Genomic DNA, 25,953 nt, shown 5'->3' with positions numbered 1-25,953 from the left:
GGGAATGTGGGCGGGGCTACGGAGCCCAGGTGAAACTGACCTTTTTTTAGGGAGCTGACACCACGCTTACACATTATCTCTGCTTGGGAAAATAAAACAGGAAACATAAACAAACCTCAGTCAGTAAAGCATGAGACTCTTAATGTTGTGGTTTCAAGCCCCATGTTGGGCAAAATATTCCTGCATTGCAGGGGGTTGGACTAGATGATCCTGGTGGTTACCTTCCAACTATGTGAATGATTCTGTTGTATCTGAAGGGCTGTTCACAGGAAAGATAGAGCAAACTTGTTTTGGGAGAGATGCTTGTGCTGTGATTCCTGCACTGGAGGGGGTTGGTCTAGAGGACCCTCGGGGGTCCCTTCCAACCATCTAGTTCTGTGATCCTATGATTAAAATACTCCAAGAAATATACAAACAGGCTTCTCTGTGGCAGTCACTGGAAAGGGCTCCAGGGGCGGCCATCCCACAGAAAGTTTGGTATGTGCCCTGCCAAACCACCCTCTAGCCCAAGCCCCATTCACCAGGTGAGACCTGGTGAGCTGAAAGAGTGCTCTGCAGTGGCAATGGGGCTGCCCAGGAGAGCTTGGCTGGGGATCTATCTATACCCATCTATAGGGCTGATTCATTTTATCTTAGGTAGGATTTAAAGATTAATAAACTGCCAGTGATCAAATCAAACCCAGCTCCTAATTTTAACCCCTCACCCCTCCTGGGAAGAAGAGAAATAAGAAGGGGGGGCAGGTGGAGAAGGTCATATGCAGATCTTTTCTCTCCAGCAAAGACTTGATAGGTGGGGTGCCTTCTGTTCTTACAAAACTTGATTCCCCCCCCCACTTTAAAATGTACAAAAAGTTAAAATGCTGAAATAGATTGAATTTCACATCCACTTAATTGGATATTCCCTGGTTCTAGTATTATGAGAAGGATAAAAATCTCTCATTCCCACCCCCAATTACTTGCCTTTTTTCTAAAAGTTATAATGCCCCAGGTTTTGTAACATTTCCTCATAGGGGAATTGCTCCAACCCCTGGATCATATTGGTCACTCCCCCGCCCCGCCAATAATGTGCTTTGCTGCCATAGCAATAAGTATGCTCTCATAGACCCAACCTTCAGCAACATAGCCTTTCAGTTTTGTTCCGTGTACATGCTGTCAATTACTACCTGATAAACTGCAAATATGGTACTCACAGGTACATGATCCACTGAGTCAACCATTCATCCTATTATTTAATGTAAACTGCTTAGCTGCTTGTTTATAGTTGCTTTATACTAAGTCAATTGGTCAATCTTGTTTAGTATTGTCTACACTGACTGGCAGCAGCTTTCCAGAGTTTCTGACTCTACCTGGACATGCCTGCAACTGAACCGTCCTAGGGCAATGCAAGGCAGTTGATCTATACTGAGCTACAGCCCAGAAAGCATAAACCAGGAACCAGAGGAGCACTTAAGAAAGGACAATAACAGTTTGCTATAATTTGGCAAGCTTTGGATACCTAAACCAGCTCAAGAGAGGGGCTTGCATTTCTTTGAGGTGAAGAACTGAAATACACAGGTTCTTCCTTTGAAACAAAAGAATGTCAGGGATTTTCAAGATGCAAATTAAATCCCTGCCCCCAGGCAAATCCACTTGGGGTGTGAATTGGATTTGAGCTCACAGCTCCTTCTTTATGTGGCTGTTGAGCTCAAACGAACAACAATGGGCTGGGCACAGGAGGAGCTGCTGCAAAAAAGATATTTTAAAAAGCAAAACTTTTGAGGCCATTTATCATACAGTAATAATTTTCACAATTTGCAAGACCAAAGTGAACTAAAAAGGAGGAAGAAGAAGGAAGGAAGAGCTTGCAGGAAAACCTCCTTCAGTTTGACAGCGAGTCAGGGAGGGAGAGGAACAGCTTTGCTGAGGCTGCTGCTCACAACTCCAGCCGCTGCCTTGCCGGGTGGGGAGGGGGAGGGGAAGCCACTTTGCTGGGAGGGAAGGAGCCCCGCTGGGGCTGCGAGATAGGGAAGGAGCCGAAGGGAGAACAGCAGCTTTGCCGAGGCTGCTTCTCCCGACTCGAGCCGCTGCCTTGCCCGACAGTCAGGCGGGGAGGGAGGGGCAGGAGCCGCTTTTCAGAGATCTGGTCGGCAAGCTGCCGTGTCGGGTGTTTATTTTATTTTTATTTTATTGCTTCTAGAGGGGGGCAGGAGCCCTAACCTGCCGGGTGCTGGGTACGCCCCTGGCTCGGTCCCAGCTCCTGCCAACCTAGCAGTTCGAAAGCACGTCAAATTGCAAGTTGATAAATAGGTACTGCTCCGGCGGGAAGGTAAACGGTGTTTCCGTGTGCTGCTCTGGTCCGCCAGAAGCGGCTTTGTCATGCTGGCCACATGACCTGGAAGCTGTACGCCGGCTCCCTCGGCCAATAAAGCGAGAGGAGTACCGCAACCCCAGAGTCAGTCACGACTGGACCTAATGGTCAGGGGTCCCTTTACCCTTTACCTTTAACATACAGATGTGTATATTCTTATTATCCTAACACACATATAATTGTCAGTAACCAAATATATTCTCTGTAAACTCATTCCAGATATCATTGTATTTATCCAAAGAAAGTTTGTGTCTATAAGCTGTCTGTTTATATGTTGCCAATGTTATCATGTTGCTAAGCCATTGATTAAGGGAATCGTATCTCTGATCTTCCAATTCATCAATCATCTTCTTTGGCGATCACTCAGCTCACTTAACAGTGAATCCGTAAGTGACTGTGGAGGCCAATTCTGGATCCACACGTCCTTCCACAGTGGGAACATTGGTTTCCAGGCGGGAGTTGGTCACGGTGAGGGTTTGCCAAACATGCCTTCCTCTTAGCACGTTTCTCCCTTGTGTCCTGAGTTCAAGTGTCTTCCAAAGCCCATGACACCTTTGGTAAAGCCTGTTCTCCAACTGGAGCGCTCACAGGCCAGTGTTTCCCAATTGTCCATGTTTATAATACATTTTTTTTAGATTTGCCTTGAGACAGTCTTTGAACCTCTTTTGTTGACCACCAGCATTACACTTTCTCTGTCTTGTGGTTCCTGTTGTCAGATTTATGTCCATTTATCCTTTGGCGTAGGGTTTGGCCTGTTTGTCCAATATAGAGCGCTGAAGGGCACTTGTTGGCATTTGATGGCATACACAATGTTAGAAGATGAGCAATTAAATAGTCCTGAGATGGTATGTTGGATGTTGTTATGGCCAGTAATGGTGTTGTCCGGGTGTATGTGGCAGCAAAGTTGGCATCTGGGTTTATTGCAGGCTCTGGTACCAGTGTCCATGTTAAGTCTGGTGGTTGTATTATTGTGGGTGAGGAGTTCTACGCCAAAGGATAAATGGACACAAATTTGACATCAGGAACCACAAGACAGAGAAACCAGTAGGAGAACACTTCAGTCTCCCAGGACATTCTATACAAGATCTCAAAGCAGCTGTTTTATTACAGAAAAATTTCAGAAACAGACTGGAAAGAGAAGTTGCTGAATTGGAACTCATTACCAAGCTTAAAACCATGGAGCCACCTGGGATGAACAAAGACATAGGATTCTTATCTCATTATGCATGATCAAGCTTTCTTTAGCGCCTCAGCCCTTGCTTTTTCCCCGCAGGACCTATTGCAGTAATCAGCAGTCATTAACAGCCATCAACAAGTTTACCACTCTTACAGCCCATCACCCATTCCCATCACCCCCCCACCCTCTGAATATATATAAGGGTCTGGTTGCTTCTGTTTCAAGTGTATCTGACGAAGCGTGCATGCACACGAAAGCTCATACCAAAATAAAAACTTAGTTGGTCTTTAAGGTGCTACTGACGGTATTGTAGATAATTGTAGATTTTAAAACCCTTTAGTGAGGACTTGTATTGTAATGCCAAAACTGTTTAAAAGAACATTATATAGCCTTGATGTAGCTAGGAGGGTAGAGGAATCACCTTGAGCTCTCAGGGTTCTCCGGCTACAATCTTTCTCTGGGCTCTCTGGAGTCTCTTAATTATAAGATAACTCCTACTCACTGTGTTTGCTGTGTTTGCTGAGAGGCCGCTTGGAACGCTGCGCCGCCTTCCTCTCTCTCCAACGGTCTTAATTAAAAGTTGGTTTTGGTTGTGGCAGCAAGCCAATAGATAGTCAATAGATAGTCCAGCTGTTCCTGTTCCTATTCAAATAAGTTACAAGGCTAAAATGGAGGCTATTCTGGCAGTTTGAAGACCTAGTTTGAAGCGAGGAGCCGGAGAGAGCTTTAGAGAAAATCTTATGTGGCGGCCATCTTATCAGTATAGTGGCATCTAAGAACACATTATTGTTGTTGTTGTTGTTGTTTAGTCATTTAGTCGTGTCCGACTCTTCGTGACCCCATGGACCATAGCAAGCCAGGTACTCCTGTCTTCCACTGCCTCCTGCAGTTTGGTCAAACTCATGTTCGTAGCTTCGAGAACACTGTCCAACCATCTCGTCCTCTGTCGTCCCCTTCTCCTTGTGCCCTCCATCTTTCCCAACATCAGGGTCTTTTTCAGGGAGTCTTCTCTTCTCATGAGGTGGCCAAAGTATTGGAGCCTCAGTTTCAGGATCTGTCCTTCCAGTGAGCACTCGGGGCTGATTTCCTTCAGAAGGGATAGGTTTGATCTTCTTGCAGTCCATGGGACTCTCAAGAGTCTCCTCCAACACCATAATTCCAAAAGCATCAATTCTTCGGCGATCAGCCTTCTTCATGGTCCAGCTCTCACTTCCATACATCACTACTGGGAAAACCATAGCTTTAACCATATGGACCTTTGTCGGCAAGGTGATATCTCTGCTTTTTAAGATGCTGTCTAGGTTTGTCATTGCTTTTCTCCCAAGAAGCAGGTGTCTTTTAATTTCGTGACTGCTGTCACCATCTGCAGTGATCAAGGAGCCCAAGAAAGTAAAATCTCTCACTGCCTCCATTTCTTCCCCTTCTATTTGCCAGGAGGTGATGGGACCAGTGGCCATGATCTTGGTTTTTTGGTGAGCTTCAGACCATATTTTGCGCTCTCCTCTTTCACCCTCATTCAAAGGTTCTTTAATTCCTCCTCACTTTCTGCCATCAAGGTTGTGTCATCTGCATATCTGAGGTTGTTGATACTTCTTCCGGCAATCTTAATTCCGGATTGGGATTCATCTAGTCCAGCCTTTCGCATGATGAATTTTGCATATAAGTTAAATAAACAGGGAGACAATATACAGCCTTGTCGTACTCCTTTCCCAATTTTGAACCAATCAGTTGTTCCATATCCAGTTTTAACTGTAGCTTCTTGTCCCACATAGAGATTTCTCAGGAGACAGATGAGGTGATCAGGCACTCCCATTTCTTTAAGAACTTGCCATAGTTTGCTGTGGTCGACACAGTCAAAGGCTTTTGCATAGTCAATGAAGCAGAAGCAGACGTTTTTCTGGAACTCTCTAGCTTTCTCCATAATCCAGCGCATATTTGCTATTTGGTTTCTGGTTCCTCTGCCCTTTCGAAATCCAGCTTGCACTTCTGGGAGTTCTCGGTCCACATACTGCCTAAGCCTGCCTTGTAGAATTTTAAGCATAACCTTGCTAGCGTGTGAAATGAGCGCAATTGTGCGGTAGTTGGAGCATTCTTTGGCACTGCCCTTTTTTGGAATTGGGATGTAGACTGATCTTCTCCAATCCTCTGGCCATTGCTGAGTTTTCCAAACTTGCTGGCATATTGGGTGTAGCACCTTAACAGCATCATCTTTTAAAATTTTAAATAGTTCAGCTGGAATATCATCACTTCCACTGGCCTTGTTATTAGCAGTGCTTTCTAAGGCCCATTTGACTTCACTCTCCAAGATGTCTGGCTCAAGGTTAGCAACCACACTACCTGGGGTGTACGAGACCTCCATATCTTTCTGGTATAATTCCTCTGTGTATTCTTGCCACCTCTTCTTGATGTCCTCTGCTTCTGTTAGGTCCTTACCACTTTTGTCCTTTATTATTAGTACTTTGTACTAAGAACACATAATGTTATATATTAATGGGTTCACACTCCAGGATCTTCTGGAAAGCCACTTGCAGAAACAGGAAACTGAGATGCATGTCCATTGAGATCTGACATATTAATGTGCCTGAGCCAATCTGCATTTCTCATTTCCCAAGATTTCCAGATCCAAGCAAAGCCAGATTTGTTACTGTGTTTGCCACAGCAGGCATGTTGAACATCTGGACAGGTGTGACCCATTCCAGCAGAAAGTACATTTAACAATCTGCCTTTAAGCTACATAGGAAAAGGACCTTAACATTAGTATTGAAGACTCCCTGTTGGGTCACATAAACCACTCAAGTCTGTCTCCACTTACATGCATGAAAGGTCTTTGAAAGTTAAAGACAGATGGCATTGTACACCAGTTCAGATTTCAAACATAAATTCTAAATCTTTCCAACTTTGTTGAAGGGGTTGCTCCCATAATGGCACTCCCCCCTCCCATTTATGGTGGATAAGGAGGGTGAAACGGACTATAGAGATGAGGTGGAGCGGCTGACAGAGTGGTGCAGAGTTAACAACTTGCTCATAAATACAAAGAAAACAAAGGAGCTTGTGGTGGACTTCAGGAGACAGAAGAACGAGGTCCAGCCACTTTTGAATTACGGAATTTGTGTGGAGAGGGTAACAACATTTAGATTTCTAGGCATTGAGTTACAGGAGGATCTGTCCTGGAGTGTTAATACAAGGGGGCTTGTGAAGAAGGCGCAGCAGAGACTGTATTTTTTGAGAATTTTAAGGGAAAACCATCTTGCATAAAAGCTGCTGCTTGCCTTCTATCACTGTGCCATACAGAGCATGCTCATGTATGGTTTATGTGTGTGGTACGGAAGCTGTACTTCTCAGGATAGAGCAGGGCTGTGCAGAATTATTAAAACAGCAGAGAGCATTATTGGCTGCTCACTCTCCACCTTAGAACAAATCTACACCACCAGGTGCCATAGAAAAGCACTAGACATATCAAGAGATCCAACGCACCCTGGTCACCATTTCATTGAGCCCCTGCCATCGGGACGGAGATATAGAACAATGCAGGCAAGAACGAGCTGTCTCAGGAACAGTTTCTTCTCTAGAGCGATTTTGGCCTTAAATGGAAAGCCTGGACTTTGAAGTCATCTTATTTTACTTGTTATTTTGTATTATATTTACTGTTTTTAATTAGGTTTTTGTAATTTTGGATAATGCGGAATGCTTTATCTGAGTGGATGTAGCAACCGAGTAATTTCGTTGTTCCTGCAAGGGGACAATGACAATAAAGATATCTTATCTTATCTTGAATTGCAGAAAGGGTTTGCAGAAATATCACAAATATTTAAACATGCAATTCAGGCATCACCACAACTTGCACTATTAAATATATGGGATGATGTTGTAAAATGATTCTCTTTGAAGGAATTGCTAAGTTGGTTTCTAGTAGCAGCTAGATTTTCTGTTGCACAAAAATGGAAGAACTTAAAGGATTTGTTTCTTGAGTTGTGGCATAAAAAATTTACAGAACCTCACAGCTGCTGAAAGGATGACACACAATATTATACATGGAGTTCAGTACCAGTGGAATATTGTCTTAATATATTTCTCTTTCTAAACATTTCTGGAATATTCTTTAATATCCAGTAGTTTTCATGATTTTGCCACATTTGCTGATGGTTTTCCCTTTTCTCCTTTTTGCTTCCAAAGGTTGGAGTCTGCAAGAGACCAAGTTCTTCCCAGTAACTGTTACTTCCCACCGCGGAAGACATGCTTGATCTGTGGGGATGAAGCTTCTGGGTGCCACTATGGAGCAATCACCTGCGGAAGCTGCAAAGTCTTTTTCAAGAGGGCAGCTGAAGGTAATTCAGCTTTTTGTGTGTTTGTGATGTGTGTGATTGAATGCAAATCAGAAGATGGCTGTAGATGTCATTCCCAACGCACAAATATAGGATGGGGAACCCCTGGCTTCACAACAGGAGGCAAAAGGGATCTAGGGGTCTTAGGGGACTACAAGAACAACTTGAGTCAATGGTGTGATGCAGTAGGGGAAAAGGCTAATGCTATTCTATTCTGCTGAGTGCTACCTGGAAGGACAGATCGTGAAGCTGAGGCTCCAATACTTTGGCCACCTCATGAGAAGAGAAGAATCCTTGGAAAAGACCCTGATGTTGGGAAAGATGGAGGGCACTAGTAGAAGGGGACGACAGAGGACAAGATGGTTGGACAGTGTTCTCAAAGCTACGAACATGAGTTTGACCAAACTGCGGGAGGCAGTGGAAGACAGGAGTGCCTGGCGTGCTCTGGTCCAGGGGGTCACGAAGAGTCGGACACGACTAAACGACTAAACAACAACAACATTCTATTCTGCATTAACAGATATCAAGGGAAGACAATAGTTTCTCTCTATTCTGCCTTGGACAGACCCCACTGGGAGTCTTGGGTGCATTTCTCAGTCTCATAGTTTAAGAAGTATATTGGCAAGCTAGGATGTGCAGATGAGGAGGGTGATCAATATGATCAAGGACCTGGAAACCAAGGTCCTATCTCCTGATACCTTCTGATATTGTCCTATCTCCTTGCGCCCTTTAAGCTATTGCATATTAATTTTTAAGCTCCAGCACAGACTCTTTTCATGTATTCCTTAACACATTCCCAATCTTTATTAATTATTTGATTAGGACAGCCTCTGATTGATGCTGTTAGTTTTGCCATCTCCACGAATTCAAAAATTTTGGTTCTCCATTCTGATAGTTCTGGTATTTTATCAGTTTTCTAATTTTTCGCCACTACAATTCTGGCTGCCACAGTTGTGTAAAGAAATACATTCCTTTCATCCTTAGGGATGTAACTCAATACTAAGCCCAGCAGAAATGCCTCTGGTTTTTTAGAGATTGAACTCCTAAATATCTTTTTTAGCTCTTCACGTATCCTAATCCAGAATTGTTTCCCCACCTTGCACCCCCACCACATATGGTACATTGCCCCCACCTCTGTTTTACATCTCCAACAGAGATTTGATTGTTTTTTGTACATCTTTGATAGTTTTACTGGGGTGAGGTACCAGCGATAAAACATCTTCATTATATTTTCCTTAATCAAATAGCACGCTGTAAAATTTATATTGGTTTTCCATACCCTTTCCCATCTGTCTAAATGAATTGTCTGGCCCAGATCTATCATTGGTTCTTTTATTACCTCATCTTTCAGTTCCTATTCAAGGAGCAAGCTGTACATTTTCGATATTATTTTCCTATTTGGTTGCAAAAGTTCACTTTTTAATTTTGATGTTTTCTGTTCAAATCCTTTTTTTGTCTTGGTTGAAGATGTTCAATTCCTAGTGGTATTGTAACCAACTGTTGCAATAGTTCTTAACCTTCTCATAAGGTCTTATTCTTACCTCTCCATGCTCCTTTGTTAGTAACTGTTGATATGTTGGCCATATTTACCTTTTTCTACCGCCAATACTTCTAATGGAGATACCCACCATGGTATCTTAGGTTCTAACAACCATCGATAGTTTGCCCATACTTTATATAGAGACTTCCTGATGGTTCAGAGTTAGAAGACCTTTGGGACAGTCTATTTTCAGCACCCCAGTGGTGGCTGCTCTATATTTAGTGGCTGAGAGACATAGCATTAATCCTGCTGGCCTAGGATTCTCCTCCATTTTTCTCTGCAAGGCAAAATGGAGATATTCTGCAAGCCCTGGAGCTTATTTTTCACCTTCCTCATACAAAGCAAGAAGAAGAAGTGTGCATGCACACGAAAGCTCATACCAAAATAAAAACTTAGTTGGTCTTTAAGGTGCTACTGAAGGATTTTTTTTATTTTACTTCGATCCAGACCAACACGGCTACCTACCTGTAACCAAAGCAATAGCAATTTGGGTAACTTTTATTGAAACACTGTTGTTGTTGTTTAGTCGTTTAGTCATGTCCGACTCTTTGTGACCCCATGGACCAGAGCACGCCAGGCACTCCTGTCTTCCACTGCCTCCCGCAGTTTGGTCAAACTCATGTTCGTAGCTTCGAGAACACTGTCCAACCATCTTGTCCTCTGTCGTCCCCTTCTCCTTGTACATCACTACTGGGAAAGCCATACTACATCCCCAGTACATCACTACTGGGAAAGCCATAGCTTTAACTATACGGACCTTTGTCGGCAAGGTGATGTCTCTGCTTTTTAAGATGCTATCTAGGTTTGTCATTGCTTTTCTCCCAAGAAGCAGGTGTCTTTTAATTTCGTGACTGCTGTCACCATCTGCAGTGATCATGGAACCCAAGAAGGTAAAATCTCTCACTGCCTCCATTTCTTCCCCTTCTATTTGCCAGGAGGTGATGGGACCAGTGGGCATGATGTTGAGCTTCAGACCATTCTGATGGGTATCTGATGAAGTGTGCATGCACACGAAAGCTCATACCAAAATAAAAACTTAGTTGGTCTTTAAGGTGCTACTGAAGGAAAAAAAATTATTTTGTTTCGACTCAGACCAACACGGCTACCTACCTGTATTCAGACCATTCAGTTGTTTAAAAAGAACACCTCAAAGTGGTTTACAAAAAAACAGTAATCACTGGAAGCAACTCTTTAAAACATTCAAAAAATAAAATCAGCAGTAAACTAAAAATAGCTTAAAACATTCACCGGTGTTCTACATGCCTGGAGAAGCTTATTTAAGGAAAAAGTTTCTTAGCAGGCACAAAAAAGAGAACAACAAAGGTGCCTGTCTCATGTGTCAATAAGCAGGGAGTTCCAAAGTGTAGGAGCTGCCACTCTAAATGATTGACTGTGTAATGGGGATTATATGGCACCTGCAACAGCTCCAGTTTCACAGATAGAAGCAGTTGAGTGGGGGTGGGGGGTAAGGTGATTTCACAGGCAAACCGATCCAAAGTTGTTAAGGGCTTTATAAAAAGAAAAGGTAATTAATAATAAAAGTAAAATAAGATAGGGCTTTATAGACTAATAGTAACACCTTGAATTTGGCCCAGTAGCAAAACAGCAACCACCCCAGATCTCTGAGTGCACTTGTTGTATGCTGATAAGGGTCTTATGCCTAATAAAAGTCAGTCTGCTGGCCAGGAGCACAAAGCAGGTGCCCTCTTTAAACGTGTTTGTGGGAGGGGGGCTTTAATGGTTTGTGTCCTTTCTTTGTTCTTGCTTTAACCATGTATTTTGCACCCAGTTGGTTTTTGGACTGTATGCCCCCCCCCAATCAGCCCAAGCAAGTATGGCCAGTGGTCAGGGCTGAAGGGAATTCAATTCCAACTATGCTTGGAGATCCGAGACTGGGGAAGTCTCTATGGACCATACTGTCCACATCAATGGTTCCCATACTTTCTGGCCACTGCCCTATTGGTTCTATAAACATACCCCCAGAGCCTGCTACCTTACCATAAAAAAAGTGTTATTCGGAATGGTGGTTTGCACAGCCTACTAAGGAAGATAACAACACAGTAAAATTCAAAAACACAGTAAAATTCAAAATTGTAGCAATTAAGTGCACATTCATTCAAAATCCAATTTGATTAATTTGATTAATTCAGCAAAATGGATGAGCTTGATCCAGTGATACCTGCTTTTCATGTCTGATAGTCATTTACACCTCCACTCCTTCAACCCCCTTGCCTGTTAGTGCCCCCCCAGGGGGATGTGCTACCAACCAAGACTGGTCTAGATGGTTGAAACAGTCCTGGTATGGGGCCAATGCTGGATTTACGTATAAGCTAAACAAGCCATAGCTTAGGGCCCCATTCTCTTGGGGCCCCCAAAAAAGTTTAAAGGAAAAATAAAATAAAATAACTTTGATAGAATACACATTTTGTTATGTGCAAATAGCTTTAGATACCCATTAGGTTCATGAATTACCCTATAGCATATATTCAACACAAAAAACAGTGACAATTTGTTGTTGACAAAGGACAGCTGGACATATAAAGGGCCCCATTCCCTTCAGGAGCTTAGGGCCTCACCATACCTAAATCTGGCCCTGTATGGGGCAGTTTCATAAGGTTCCAGTCCTAGGACAGGATCCCAAGCCCAGTTCTCACTCCAGATGAAAGAGCAGTCACTTCTGATCTTGCCCTGGATCCTGTCCCATCTAGGCATTGTGCAACTGATGTGGATGGTTAATCTCTCCTCTGATACAACTTGCTCAGTATCCCAAGAACCTAATAAGAGACCAGCTGCTGGATCACACGGTGGCCCATCTAGTTGAGTACGGTAGTCTTTTCTCAAAGTAGCCAACTAGGTGCTTGTGGGAAGGTGGCAAGCAGGACCTGAGCCCAAGAAGAATGCTCACTTGTTTTAGGTCTGCCGTAGCCAAAATAAATAACAAAATAAAACGATTCTTTTAAAAGATTGTTCCAAAAAAAGTCCCTTAAAATAATCAAGTCTTTTTGTCCTAAGAAATTCTTTTTTAAAATCCTTCTATTTTTTTTGTTTGTTTAAAAAACAATTATCCAGTAGCACCTTATTGACCAACTAAGTTAGTTCTGGGTATAAACTTCTTCAGATACTGAAGAATGCTAACTTCATAGAATCATAGAATCATATCATAGAGTTGGAAGAGACCACAAGGGCCATCCAGTCCAACCCCCTGCCGAGCAGGGAACATCATCAAAGCATTCTTGACATATGCTTGTCAAGCCTCTGCTTAAAGACCTCCAAAGAAGGAGACTCCACCACACTCCTTGGTAGCAAATTCCACTGTCGAAAAGCTTACTGTCAGGAAGTTCTTCCTAATGTTTAGGTGGAATCTTCTTTCTTGTAGTTTGAATCCATTGCTCCGTGTCCGCTTCTCTGGAGCAGCAGAAAACAACCTTTCTCCCTCCTCTATATGACATCCTTTGATATATTTGAACATGGCTATCATATCACCCCTTAACCTTCTCTTCTCCAGGCTAAACATACCCAGCTCCCTAAGCCGTTCCTCATAAGGCATCGTTTCCAGGCCTTTGACCATTTTGGTTGCCCTCTTCTGGACACGTTCCAGCTTGTCAGTATCCTTCTTGAACTGTGGTGCCCAGAACTGGACACAGTACTCCAGGTGAGGTCTGACCAGAGCAGAATACAGTGGTACTGTTACTTCCCTTGATCTAGATGCTTACTCCTATTGATGCAGCCCAGAATTGCATTGGCTTTTTTAGCTGCTGCATCAGCCTGTTGACTCATGTCAAGTTTGTGGTCTACCAGGACTCCTAGATCCTTTTCACATGTACTGCTCTCAAGCCAGGTGTCACCCATCCTGTATTTGTGCCTTTCAATTTTTTTGCCCAAGTGTGGTGCTTTACATTTCTCCCTGTTAAAATTCATCTTGTTTGCTTTGGTCCAGTTGTCTAATCTGTTAAGGTCATTTTGAAGTGTGATCCTGTCCTCTGGGGTATTAGTCACCCCTCCCAATTTGGTGTCATCTGCAAACTTGCTCAGGATGCCCTCAAGCCCATCATCCAATTCAGTGTTAAATATGTTGAATAAGACTGGGCCCAAGACAGAACCCTGTGGCACCCCACTAGTCACTACTCTCCAGGATGAGGAGGAGCCATTGATGAGCACCCTTTGGGTTCGGTCAGTCAGCCAGTTACAAATCCTTTGAGCATTAGGTGGGAGTCAAAAATGGTCAAAGGCCTGGAAACAATGTGCTTCCAAGGTTACCTGCAAGGTTACTTGTGATTCCCAACAACTGGTTGTACAAGTTGTCTTTCTTGAACATCCCATAATCCTTAAGGAGCATTCTGTTGAGTAAGTTCTGTGTATTTCATTAGTTTGTGGTTTAGGGCTCATCCACACATCCTTTGGTGTGGTGCTTCTTAGACACAGGTCAAGTCTTTCCAGGTTCGTATCAAAGCATTGTTTTTTGTTTTTGTTTTTTGCTTTGGTCCTGGCACATTCTCTGGGAAAAGCTGCCTTGAGCAAATGACAATTGAGTTTCACTAGGGAAAGTATGGAGGAAAGTTAAGTATAGGTTTCAGTTATTGGTTTCAGTTAGAGATTGTATCGTAAAAACATAAGAAGAGCTGGCAGGATCAGGCCAGTGGCCCATATAGTCCAACATCCTCTTCTCACTGTGGGCAAAATTATTCTGTTTTATAATCTATTCCTGATCGTTAAGGGATTTTGTGATGTTCATTTTAAAAGGCACCATTTGTGTAGATATAGATAGATATAGATAGTCTGGATCCAACCCGCTTCCCTATTTTTGATGTTTATAGTCTGAAGACCAAACTAACTTTTGTAAGTTCTTGATATTTTAGTGTAGCAGCACCTAAACTCGGGAACTCCCTGCCTCAGGCTGGTATCTTTACTGCACTACTTTTGCTGCCTGCTCAAAACATTTTATTTTAAACAAGCCTGTCCAGATATTTAGAAAGTTTTGATCTGTTTTTCCCTATTGTTATTTTAACTTGTTTAAAGTCTTAAATTATTGTTGTTAATTGTTCTTATTGATAATTTAATTGCTAAAAAATTTTGTAAACCACTTTGAGGGGCTTTATTTACAATCAACTAGGGTATAAATTTTATGAAATAAAATAAATAAACTGAACTGGCCTGGAAGATGGACCACCAGTAAGTGCAAAGTTCAGCAGCCAGTCACTAAGTGGTTCAGCCAGCCAGTATTATATGAACCCCCCCCCCCCCAATTCAATGGGTTTTTCACATGCTCCTGGTATGCTTCTGATCCTGATTGTTGCTGCTGATCCTTGAAGCCCCACATGACTCAGTATCCAGGTACCTAGGGAGTGCCTCCAATATTGTATTGCTGCGTTAAGATCTGAAAGAGAGGCCCATCTTAGGAGGCATTTACACCACAAATGTGAAGTGCTATGATGCCACATGAAACAGTCACAGCTTCCCCCAAAGGATTATGGGAGCTGTAGTTTGTTAAGGAAGCTGAGGGTCAAGAACGTAGGAATATCCAGCTGAGTGAGACCAATGGGCCATCTAGTCTAGCATCCTGTTCTTATGGCGTATCTTGAAAAAGATATGGCACAGCAGCTGAAACATAAGGTAAAAAAACAAAACCCTATCTGCTCACTAGCAATGTCCAGCTGTGCCATTTCGCCCAGTACGCTCCGTGCGCATTTCTGCTGCCAAAGTCTTAAAAAACTTTCTTTCCAGTTCAAATCAGCAGAGTTTGATCAGCAGCCAGAAAGCTTCAGCCTCCGTGTCTGCAAATAACTGTTGGTCTGTCAGTGACTCCTTTCTCATTAAAACACAGGTGCTTATTTAAGAAACTCCACAGCCAAGAGTTTTTGCTCACTCCCGGCTGGAGAGCTACGCACAACAGAACAGAATAATAAGGACGTCTCACATTACACAGGGAATACAACAGTACACAGCATTCCTGGATGTAGACATCATAGGCCTGCGATCACAGGGCGACGCTGAGCTGTTTAACCCTCTCAGCTCACACCCCCTCTCGTCCTGCATCGCAGGGTTAGCGTAAGAACTCTCTTATGCAAGACACAAACCATTACAGAATTCCCCATGTCTTTGGAAACTCAAAGGTTTGGTTAACCCATCTGCCAGGTTTTCCTGGCTCGGGCAATAACTCAGTTTTACCAATCCTGTGTGGACACTTTGGCAAACATTTTGAAAACAAATCTCCACGTGTTTGGTTCTGGCTTTAAATTGACCAGTCTCAACCAGCTTCAAACAGGGCTGGTTGGCAACACTCCCCGTTGACCTCCTGGACCAAACATCGGTAAAACTCCAGCTCTCTACAGACCTTAGAAAGAGCGCCATACTCAGCCTCCGTAGAAGAAAGAGCTATAAGGCTCTGACGCTTGGATCGCCACCCAATCAGAGCTTCACCATACTTCACAACTACCCCAGACGTTGACTTCCTGTCCTGCAACTCGGCCCAACTGCTGTCAGACCAGCATGTGACTTGTGACTTGTGCTGTACCTTCAGCTGGCAGCCTAAGGCACAACTCCTTAGTACCTTTCAGATATCTAAGCACTCTCTTGATGCCATTCCAGGCATGCACACTGGGCTGTGCAGCCTCCCGACTAAGCAAATTCACAGCAAAAGCAATATCTGGTCTACTCCACTGAGAAAGATACAACAAACTCCCTAGAGCTGATTGGAACACCTTGGGGCTCTGGAACTCAGAGCGTTTCCCGGACTGCATGTCCTTAATGAAACAAGTCTCCATAGGTGTTCTGACACTAGCACTATCAGCCATCCTGAACTTTGCAAGCAACTGTTCAATGTTGGCTTCCTGACTCAGCAAGAAACTGCCGTCCACAGATCTGTCAATCTTGACACCTAGGTAAACCCTCACTGGACCTAGTTCTTTGAGCTTAAAACCCTTACCAAGCTCTTGTGCAAACCATTGCACCTGTGCCTCTGTCTTTGCAATACATATGATGTCATCTACAAAACAGAGCACAAGAATTTGCTCCTGGCCAGATCCTGCCAGGTAAAGACAACTGTCAGCAAGACTCCTTTGGAAACTCATGCTTTCCAAAGCTTCATTCAAACATATGTTCCAATTTCTGGCTGATTGTTTCAAACCATAAATGGACTTATGTAAGTTCCAGACAACATCAGGCTTACTGTTCTCAAACCCTGGTGGAGGTAGCATGTACCAAAGGTGAATTCAGATAAGCGACATTGTTGTCAAAATGAAAAACCTCAAAATTTCTCTGAGCAGCTAAAGCTAACACGAATCTTAGCATTTCAGCTCTGGCTGTGGGTGCAAAAATCTCAGAATAATGCAACCCCTTCTGCTGTGAGAAACTTCTGGCTACCAACCTAGCCTTGTACTGAGTCTCTCCAGTTGCTGTGGGTTTATCTCCTTCTCTCTCTCTCTCTCTGTCGCAGCGTGAAAGCTGTGTGAACGTGCAGAAGCAATCACTAATAAATCAGAGCGAGACAGCTTCTTCTTCTAAACTAAAGTCTTTATTTACAAACAACAATTTACAAACAACCAATTTACAGCATACAGAGAAAAAAAGGAACATTCCCGTATTTAGGAACTCCCCCTTGCCTCCCCCCAGTGGCCAGACATCACAGCAGACTGCTTAACCCTTTAGCAGCTCTGATACTCCTCACATCCAACACACTAACCCAGATCTTTCCAAACTTTTCATGTTGGTGACACACTTTTTAGAGAGGCATCATTTCATGACACAGTAATTCAGTTTTACTAGCAAACCAGAGGTTAAACTAACCCCTTTCCAGCCCCAGGAGGAATGTGGGGAGCATTCATATGACACGCCAAGACACCAAAGTGTTGTGACACACAGTTTGGAAAGCTCTGCTCTAACCACTACACCATGACTTATCTCCTGAACAGAATTTGGCTCCTGTGAACTGTTCTTAAAATTAATGAATTCCTTAGCAAGACTCCTCATTTATTCTTTTTTTTTTAAAAAAACTCTATTAAATATATAAATAGAATAGAAACTTGAAACAATTTTTGTGTGTAGGCAGCTAGCTGTTAACCTTGGTTTCTGCTCCAGCAACAAGTAGTCTTTGTAGAGCAAAGGGAGGATTGGTTCACTGTGGAGCAATGTGAAAAGGTTGCCTGAGCTCGTGCAGAGAGCCACGTGAGCAAGATGACTGTGGAAGTGGGGCTTGTGCCTAAAAAGAGCCCTGCTGGTCAGGCCTGGGGGCCCATGAGCCCAGCACGCTGTCCTTCAAGTGGTCAAGCCAGATGCCTGTGGGAAACCAGGGAGCAGACTCTGAGTGCAAGACCCCTCCTGTGGTTTCCAGCAACTGGTATTCAAAAGTATTGCTGCCTATGACTGTGGGGGGGGGAGAGCAGAGCCATGATGGCCAGCAACCACTGAAAGCCCTCTCCTCCTCCTCCTCCAGGAATTGGTCTGATTATCTTTTAAAGCCATCTAAGTTGGTGGCCATCCCTGCCTTCTGTGGGAGGGGGTTCCACAGGTTAACTAAGCACTGCATGAAGAAGCCACTTGGCACCTGCAGAGTTGCCCACTGCCCACCAGCCATAAACTGCCCTGTTAGTAGGTTGCCAATGGCACTGCTCCATTCCATGCAAGGAGGCTGTTTATTGAAACCCTGCTGGGATTTCTGCTTCTTGGATTAAACAAGCTCTGCAGGAGTGGAGCTGAAAACAGGGCTCCCCTTTGCTTTCTTTTCCTTCTTTTTAAAACCCTTTAAAGAGTTCTGAAAAAATAAAGTAAATTAATGCAGAATAAGTAAGTGACTTTAATTTGCACAATTTATTCTAATAAGAATAACCTGGGCCAGAAACTCCTCTAGCTATTCTTAACTGTGAGAAAGAATGCAGAGCAAGACTTTTTTTCAGCAGCACCTTCAACCCGGAGCCGGGTGGGGAGGCAGGTTGGGTGGGGCATGCTAGGGATCATTAGGAAAGGAATTGAAAATGAAACTGCCATTATCATAATGCCATTATCTTACTGTATGGTGCAACCACATTTGGAGTACTGCTTACTGTTTTGTTCACCTCGCCCCGAAAAGGGTATTGATAAAGTGGTGGAAAGTTTGGAGTGTTTGGGACTTTTTAGTTCAGAAAAAAGGAGAAGAGGAGGTGACAGGACATGGAGAAAGGGGATAGAGGAACGTTTTTCTCCCTCCCTCTCTCTCTCTCTTTTTGTAAATAATATTTATTAAGTTTTCCAATTTAACAATCCAATAAAAACCATATTAAAATAATTCCAAATTATAATACAACAAAACAGCCAAATAACCATGCCCAATTATAAATCTTGGGGTGACTTATAATAATTTATAATAATAATTAATTATTTGTACCCCGCCCATCTGGCTGAGTCTCCCCAGCCACTCTGAAGTGGCTCTGAAGTTCAGGGAGTGATCATCTAATATTGTTACTGCATTCCTTAATTAGTCAAATAGTCCCAATAAACATTTCCCATGTTGATCCTTCATTTATTTTAACAGCCTCTGGGTTCATTTAGACAAGTGGGTTGTTGTTGTTGTTGTTTAGTCGTTTAGTCGTGTCCGACTCTTCGTGACCCCATGGACCATAGCACGCCAGGCACTCCTGTCTCGCACTGCCTCCCGCAGTTTGGTCAAACTCATGTTCGTAGCTTCGAGAACACTGTCCAACCATCTTGTCCTCTGACGTCCCCTTCTCCTAGTGCCCTCAATCTTTCCCAACATCAGGGTCTTTTCCAAGGATTCTTCTCTTCTCATGAGGTGGCCAAAGTATTGGAGCCTCAGCTTCACGATCTGTCCTTCCAGGGAGCACTCAGGGCTGATTTCCTTCAGAATGGATAGGTTTGATCTTCTTGCAGTCCATGGGACTCTCAAGAGTCTCCTCCAGCACCATAATTCAAAAGCATCAATTCTTCGGCGATCAGCCTTCTTTATGGTCCAACTCTCACTTCCATACATCACTACTGGGAAAACCATAGCTTTAACTATACGGACCTTTGTCGGCAAGGTGATGTCTCTGCTTTTTAAGATGCTGTCTAGGTTTGTCATTGCTTTTCTCCCAAGAAGCAGGCGTCTTTTAATTTCGTGACTGCTGTCACCATCTGCAGTGATCAAGGAGCCCAAGAAAGTAAAATCTCTCACTGCCTCCATTTCTTCCCCTTCTATTTGCCAGGAGGTGATGGGACCAGTGGCCATGATCTTGGTTTTTTTGATGTTGAGCTTCAGACCATATTTTGCGCTCTCCTCTTTCACCCTCATTAAAAGGTTCTTTAATTCCTCCTCGCTTTCTGCCATCAAGGTTGTGTCATCTGCATATCTGAGGTTGTTGATATTTCTTCCAGCAATCTTAATTCCGGCTTGGGATTCATCTAGTCCAGCCTTTCGCATGATGAATTCTGCATATAAGTTAAATAAGCAGGGAGACAATATACAACCTTGTCGTACTCCTTTCCCAATTTTGAACCAATCAGTTGTTCCATATCCAGTTCTAACTGTAGCTTCTTGTCCCACATAGAGATTTCTCAGGAGACAGATGAGGTGATCAGGCACTCCCATTTCTTTAAGAACTTGCCATAGTTTGCTGTGGTCGACACAGTCAAAGGCTTTTGCATAGTCAATGAAGCAGAAGTAGACGTTTTTCTGGAACGCTCTAGCTTTCTCCATAATCCAGCGCATGTTTGCTATTTGGTCTCTGGTTCCTCTGCCCCTTCGAAATCCAGACAAGTGGGTTAGTCCTTTGCAAATCTGTGTGAAATATTGTCCTGTAATCCAACTTTCCACCACTTTATTATTTGGTTTGCCCTATTCTGAACCTTGCCCTGTTCCAACACTGCAATACCCTTTTCGGGGCGAGGTGAACAAAACAGTAAGCAGTACTCCAAATGTGGTTGCTGTGATGGATCCCCCACCTCACTGCTTTAACCTCAGAGGCTCTCCCTGTGCTTCTCCACAAACAGGAGAAAAAAACCTCCAGAGTCCAAATTGGACTTGTCTCCAGAGTACCTCAGGCTCTGCGTTCGAAACCTATGGCCACCAGTGGGGTCTCCCTCCCTGGGATCCCTACTGCTACAGTGTGCCTCTCCCTTAGGCAACTATGTGGCTCCTTCGGCTTCGCTAACCAGCCCTTTGTATGACAGGAGAAACAGCAAACAGTTTCCTCTTCCCCAGGAAAGCTTTGTTCTCCCCTCTTTGTCACACCTCTGAAGGTACTGAGACACTGCCGAGTCAGTGAACGTTTAAGCACATTTAACTTTATTATTTAACTTATAAACATGAGTTTCTTTGGTTCTTAAAAGCACATATCTTCTTTTTATTTAACACAGTTTTCTTCATACAGCTCCTGCATCCCTCTTTAACACTCTACTCTCTACCAACTCCCCAACTCCCAACTGTCAATCCCCAACTCCCAACTGCCATTTAGAATGCCCCCAAGCTCCGCCTCTCAGGGAACACTTGTCTAGAATGGGAGTGAGGGATTAACCCATGATGAACCAGAATCATCATCAGGCACCATTCCGCCACATTCGTCCCTCCCCCAAAGTCATTGCATCGGCATAGTTACACTTTTAAACAATGCCGAAGCAATGTCTTGGAGCTTAATTAAAACCAATTAACTCAGAATTCCCTTTTTCAACAACTTTTGTGTTCTAACATTACTTAACAAATTCTTTTCATTTACCTGTATCTTACCTCCACCAACACATATTGATTTATTATTGATATACCTTTCCAGTTGCCATAACATTGTTTTTTTTTCTTATCAATCAATCTTTAAAACATCTTGACAATGCATCAGCTACGATGTTATCCTTCCCTCTAATATGTTTAATGTCAAAGTCATAATCTTGCAAATGCATACTCCATCGGATTAATTTGCTATTGGTGCTTTTCACTTGGTTTAACTTCCTGTAATCAACACAGGGACGATAAGTCTTGTCTGGTTTTTGCACCAAAATCATGGGGGAGCACCATGGGCCATGTGAAGGTTCAATCAGTCCCAAGTCTAACATTTCCTTAACTTCAATGGAGATTAAATCTGCTTGAACCCCAGTCACTCTATAAGGTTGGGAAGCAATTGGCTTAGCCTCACCAGTATTTATCCGGTGTACAGCTAAATGAGTTCTTCCAGGGATGTTGGAAAAGATCTGGGAGAAGTTTGCAAGGACGGTTTTTATTTGTCCTTCCTGTTCTGGGTTCAAATTTGGGTCTAAGGACACTTCTGACACAGTGGTTCCCTTACTTAAATTCCCCCATCCAGTTAATCTCACATCATGCGTTATCTGCCCATTAACCTTCAATATTACCTGGCTTCTGTCGAAATACGGTTTTAACATATTAACATGAAAAACTTTACATCGTCTCTCTTCAGCATTTATCTCAACTAGATAGTTCACCGCTGATAGCTTTTCTATCACTCTAAAGGGTCCGTCCCAGGAAACCTCAAGCTTCCGCTGTCGTCTAGGTCTCAGAACCAGGACTTGGTCACCAGGTTGGAAGTTCCGGTGTCTAGCGTGTGCGTCGTACCATCCTTTCTGGCGTTGTTGTGCTCTCTTTAAATTGCAGGATGCTAGTTCCTTGAGCTCCTGTAAGTCACTTTGCAGTTCCTGAAGATAGGTTAAGACGTCAGCACTCTCAATGGGTTCCTTTCCTACCCAGGCAGACTTCAACAGATCTAATGGTCCACGGGGTTGCCTTCCAAATAAAAGTTCAAAAGGGCTAAAGCCCGTACTTTCTTGAGGTACCTCTCTGTACCCAAATAGAAAATGCTGTAAACGCTCATCCCAATCATTTGGGTGATTGATCGAATAGGTCTTCAGCATTTGATTAAGGGTCTGATTAAATTTTTCGGTCAAGCCATTTGTCTGCGGACGGTAAGCTGTCGCTTTTAGATGTTTAATCCCACAAAGAGATAACAGCTCCTCCATTGACTTAGATATAAAGGCTGCCCCCAAGTCCGTAATGATCTCCTTAGGGAACCCTAGCCTAGAGAACACAGACAATAAAGCTTTAGCCACTGTCTTTGTGTCTATGTCTCTCAGGGGAATAGCCTCCGGATATCGTGTAGCATAGTCCAAAATAGTCAGAACATATTTATGACCACGACGTGTTGCTCGAGAAACTGGCCCAATGATGTCCACACCAATCCTGAAGAAAGGCTCTGTTACTACCGGAATTGGTTGCAGCAAGCCACGGGTCTTGTCACCACTTTTCCCTGCTCTTTGGCATATCGGGCAGGACTTGCAATAAGCCCGAATGGCCTTTCCCATCCCAGGCCAGTAAAACCGCGATTGTATTCTGTCCCTGGTTTTATTAATGCCTAGGTGAGCGGCAATGGGTGAATCATGTGCCAGCTGTAGAACCTGCAGTCGGTATTTCTGGGGCAAAACCAACTGTTTTTTTTTCTTTCCCATACTGCTGCACTTTCCCTCCTTTTAGCTATTCTATGAAGTCTCCCCTCTATTTCTGTAAACACACAGGGATTCTCCACGGTCACTTCAGTGTCAGGACTCTGCACCTTATCCCACAATTCTTTCAGGGATTCATCCTCCTTCTGTTCTACTAAAAACTGGGTGCTAAATTCCTGTGCATTCGGTAGTGTAAGCAGTACCTCCTCTCCCACAGGCTCTATGGGTAGTGCATTAGGGACAGGGGCCGGACCCGCAAGGGCTTTCGATTTTGCTCTTGTGACAACTTGTATTTGCTGTCCCTGTTTTCCTAAGTCATTCCCTATTAAAACAGGAACCTCCAGATCATCCCATATACCCACTGTCCACTTGCCATCAAAGCCTTGGTACTGAATGTTCACTTCCGCTATCGGCACCACAAATTCAGGACCCCATATACCTTTTAGGCTGTAAGACTGGTTTGGGAGATATTGTTCTTTAGGGAACCAACAAGGCCTCACCAGAGTAACCTGTGCGCCAGTGTCTCTAAGACCCATTAATCGTTGTCCATTTACTCTGACAGTCTCCATAAATTCCTTGTTAACCTCTCCCTCAGCTCTCCAGACCTGCATAACTTTAGCAGAATCCTCTGCTTGACTGGGCTCTGGCACCTGGCCTGCTGTCTGAGGAGGGTGTATAGTATCTGTTTGAAGCAACAATTTTACCGGTTTCGCAGCATCACCTGCAGTTTGTGCTTTTGCCAGTAGGGGGCATTTTGCTCAAACGTGCCCCTCCCTCTCACAGAAGAAGCATGTAATTCTCTTTTGAGGTGGCTTATCAGACCCCGCTTGTCTGACAGGGTTGGGTTCTTGTCTTTCCCGACTTTCTCCAGCTCGCCACAGTTTATTTTTCTGTGAAGGCCTAGGGAATATTATTTCACCATCCTCCCCTTCAATTTGATCTAAAACTTCTGCTGCTGCTGCCACAGTTTGTAATTTTTTGTCCCTCAGAAACCACCGTAAACTGGAAGGAACATGTTTGAAGAACTGCTCTAAGCCAATTAACTGTTTAAGCTCCTCAAAGCTCTTCACACCGCTTCCTTCTACCCATCTATTCAGCAGTCTATCCAAGCGACTTTCCAACTGGGCATAAGTTTCCTTTGGGTTCCGCTTAATTCCACGAAATGCCTTCCTACTCTGCTCTGCTGTGAGCCCACAACGCACTTTAACCCGATGTTTAAAAACTGAGTAGCTTGATAATTCCTCCTCCCTCAAATCTGAATAAATTTCACTCAAGATCCCGCAGATCTAAGGTTGTAAATATATCATCCAATTCTCCTCAGGGATTTGAAATTCTCCACATACCCTCTCAAAAGAAAATAAAAATGCGTCGATATCATCGCCACTCACATATTCAGGGAATCGTTTCACGTTCACTGAGGTAACTTCATTAGTATTAAGGTTCGGTGATAACTCCACCCTTAATTTCATCTCTTCAAGCCGCAGAGAATACATCTCTCTCTCTCTCTCTGTCCTCAATCGTTCCAGCTGTATTTCTTTCTCTGCTTCAACTCTACTTTGTTCTGCTTGAACTCTACTTTTTTCTGCCTCAACTCGAGCTATCTCCAATTGAACTTTCAATATTTGTAGCTCTGAGTTGGAATTTTCTTCACTAGTTTCAACCTCCTCAGTTCTCACATCTCCCTTTGCCTCTCTCCCCTTTCGTAAATGTGCCATCTTCTGACAGGATTTGTTTGTCTTATTTGACTTCACTCAGCGTGTGGGTGTTGTTTTCGAATCACGACGCTGCCTCCTTCAGGGGAGCTTTGCCAAATAAAACAGCAAATGCAAAATATATCAAGAGGAAGTAATGAAGGCTCACCTCCCCCAACATACCGATAGTTGCAACGAAAGTCCTTCTCCAGGTAGAATCCTTGGCACCCAGTGGCTGAATCAGTTAGCAGAGTACTTTATCTCTCCTAGTTCAGAGCATGCCTGTTAGTTAAGTCCAAATGTTATCTTAAAAAACAGGTGTCTGCTGCTCATGGCAATGCACCCAGCACCTCCTGTCCCCTGCATTCCTTCAGAACGCGCTGCAGGTATCGGACAATCTGTGGGTGAAGAGACCCCCCCTGGCCCTGGAGGGGGGTTTGGGAGGATAATTACTCCCATATTATCCTCAGTTAGCTGCATGAAAAGGCTCCGCTGGAATGGGTACAGCCTTTTGCCATGGCAGACAAACAGGAAGTCACCTGCTTTTCTCACTCTCTCACAATTATTTTTATTATGGGCATCCAGTGAAACTGAATGTTTGGTGATTCAGGAAAAGAAAAGACAGCACTATAGAACTTGCTCCACCACACTCCTTGGTAGCAAATTCCACTGTCGAACAGCTCTTACTGTCAGGAAGTTCTTCCTAATGTTTAGGTGGAATCTTCTTTCTTGTAGTTTGAATCCATTGCTCCGTGTCTGCTTCTCTGGAGCAGCAGAAAACAACCTTTCTCCCTCCTCTATATGACATCCTTTTATATATTTGAACATGGCTATCATATCACCCCTTAACCTTCTCTTCTCCAGGCTAAACATACCCAGCTCCCTAAGCCGTTCCTCATAAGGCATCTTTTCCAGGCCTTTGACCATTTTGGTTGCCCTCTTCTGGACACGTTCCAGCTTGTCAGTATCCTTCTTGAACTGTGGTGCCCAGAACTGGACACAGTACTCCAGGTGAGGTCTGACCAGAGCAGAATGCAGTGGTACTGTTACTTCCCTAGATCTAGATGCTATACTCCTATTGATGCAGCCCAGAATTGCATTGGCTTTTTTAGCTGCTGCATCACACTGTTGACTCATGTCAAGTTTGTGGTCTACCAGGACTCCTAGATCCTTTTCACATGTACTGCTCTCAAGCCAGGTGTCACCCATCCTGTATTTGTGCCTTTCAATTTTTTTGCCCAAGTGTGGTGCTTTACATTTCTCCCTGTTAAAATTCATCTTGTTTGCTTTGGCCCAGTTGTCTAATCTGTTAAGGTCATTTTGAAGTGTGATCCTGTCCTCTGGGGTATTAGCCACCCCTCCCAATTTGGTGTCGTCTGCAAACTTGCTCAGGATGCCCTCAAGCCCATCATCCAAGTCATTGATAAAGATGTTGAATAAGACTGGGCCCAAGACAGAACCCTGTGGCACCC

The 25,953-nt window shown here is 43.7% G+C and overlaps 1 protein-coding gene across 1 annotated transcript in view; it reads left to right on the top strand.

Annotated features, from left to right (window-relative positions):
• The window catches only part of LOC148684174 (androgen receptor-like), a 118,163-nt gene that overhangs the window by 43,686 nt on the left and 48,524 nt on the right, over window positions 1-25,953 (top strand). Inside the window, exon 2 of the mRNA XM_088655989.1 lies at window positions 7,698-7,849. Within this exon, the coding sequence (XP_088512115.1) occupies window positions 7,698-7,849 (152 nt within the window). The remainder of the gene's footprint in view (window positions 1-7,697; window positions 7,850-25,953) is intronic.

The sequence above is a fragment of the Zootoca vivipara genome, chromosome 12, assembly GCF_965207765.1.
Source record: "Zootoca vivipara chromosome 12, rZooViv2.hap1.1, whole genome shotgun sequence".
In the NCBI taxonomy this organism is placed as follows: domain Eukaryota; kingdom Metazoa; phylum Chordata; class Lepidosauria; order Squamata; family Lacertidae; genus Zootoca; species Zootoca vivipara.
Note: the sequence above shows the minus strand (reverse complement) of the source record. Positions and strands in the feature narration are given on the sequence as shown.